At 36.4% G+C, this 1,647-nt stretch overlaps 1 protein-coding gene across 7 annotated transcripts in view; it reads left to right on the top strand.

Annotated features, from left to right (window-relative positions):
* ralgps2 (Ral GEF with PH domain and SH3 binding motif 2) overlaps positions 1–1,647 on the top strand; it is a 145,419-nt gene that overhangs the window by 121,114 nt on the left and 22,658 nt on the right. For all 7 annotated transcript variants that reach the window (XM_015392982.1, XM_015392985.1, XM_015392988.1 and 4 more), the window contains one exon: positions 1,090–1,180. In XM_015392982.1, the coding sequence (XP_015248468.1) occupies positions 1,090–1,180 (91 nt within the window). The remainder of the gene's footprint in view (positions 1–1,089; positions 1,181–1,647) is intronic.

The following is a 1,647-nucleotide window of genomic DNA, read 5'->3' as shown; positions in this document are numbered from 1 at the left end:
CAATACTTTAGCGAGATCCCCCAATACTTTAGCGAGATCCCCCAATACTTTAGCGAGATCCCCCAATACTTTAGCGAGATCCCCCAATACTTTTGCGAGATCCCGCAATACTTTTGCGAGATCTCGCAATACTTTTGCGAGATCTCGCATTACTTTTGCGAGATCCCGCAATAGTTTTGCGAGATCTCGCAAAAGTTTATTTTTTCCCTCCATGTCCCTTTAGGGGCTCAGTAAGTTTTGGAGTCATACATGGTGTAAAAAACGATGAATGAAACATTAAGAAATAGAAAAGTTTCCCCTGATAGGAGTTCAGGAGGACAGAAAACAGATAAAGTAGTGATCCTCTTTGAGCCTCAAAAGAAAAACAAAAGGAGGGGCGGACAGAGCAGGTAAGCGCAGCGTATCGTTTCACCTGTTTATGAAAAGAAGAAAGAAAAACTTAGATAAACTTCCCAGATCTCTGTCTGAGAATCACCTCTCTGCTTCAGTCGGCATAGAAACCGTCCCATGCCGTTTATTGCCGTTTTCTTTCTTTAGACGTAGATCTCATTATGTTTTTAATATATGAACATTTTCTATCTGTTCTAGTTTGAGATGCTGCACAGACTTGTTAGAGGGGTTTTGCTTTATAGAATGCGACAGTGTTTTTTATTTATTTATTTTTTTTATAACTTTTATAATCTGTCGAAGGGAAATGAGGGGAATTGTTATAAGTTCTGTAAACAACAGAGATGTAGGATAAAAAAATCTGCACAGATCTGCTCACCCTGCCCAGTCGGAGCCTCTCAGCGAGACATGGAAAAAAATAGGATCAGAGATTAAAGAGTGTTTAGCAGCCGGTGTGATCTGGCCTTTAGTCAAATTTCTGGATTATTTTCCTTATCTGCTCTTGTCTGAAAGCTATTTAACTTTTTGTCCTGAACTATATTTAAGTATCAATAAATGTTAAAAAAAATAAGGACAAAATGTTCCCTTCTTTTTATGCACTACTTTGTATTTTATATCGAAAATTAATTTCCTTCTCTCTTAAACTGAATTCACTCTGATGTGTTTTTTTCTCTGACTTATAACTGTGTGCTCCTCTCCCAGACATCCCAGTGTTGCCTCACATCCAGAAGTATTTGAACTCTGTCAGGTATATCGAGGAGCTGCAGAAGTTTGTGGAGGATGAACACTACAAGTAAGGAACATTTTTAAATGCATGAGTGAATCTGTTTAAAGGATCCAGCTGTTATGTTTCTCCGTTTTTAAAAAACCTTCAGATTTGCAACATCATTCAGGTTACTGGGTTTAATGGAATTAAAAGCCTTAAAATAGATAAATCTGTTTCGCATCATTTTTTATTCCTTATAATTTCAAAGATGCGCCTTTCCGTCCTGTGAGTGGATCTCTTTCAGGTTTAGTAGAAAATGTCTTTTAGATATTTACTAATATCACTGTTATGGGCAGCTTTTACATGTCATATTAAGTTGTTTTAATGTGTGTAAACCTTGTCTGTGTAAAAAAAAAATATTTATACACACTACCGTTCAAAAGTTTGGGGTCACATCGAAATGTCCTTATTTTTGAAGGAAAAGCACTGTACTTTTCAATGAAGATAACTTTAAACTAGTCTTAACTTTAAAGAAATACACTCTACCCATTGCT

This window comes from Cyprinodon variegatus, unplaced genomic scaffold, assembly GCF_000732505.1.
Source record: "Cyprinodon variegatus isolate N-32 unplaced genomic scaffold, C_variegatus-1.0 Scaffold618, whole genome shotgun sequence".
Taxonomy (NCBI): Eukaryota; Metazoa; Chordata; class Actinopteri; order Cyprinodontiformes; family Cyprinodontidae; genus Cyprinodon; species Cyprinodon variegatus.
Note: the sequence above shows the minus strand (reverse complement) of the source record. Positions and strands in the feature narration are given on the sequence as shown.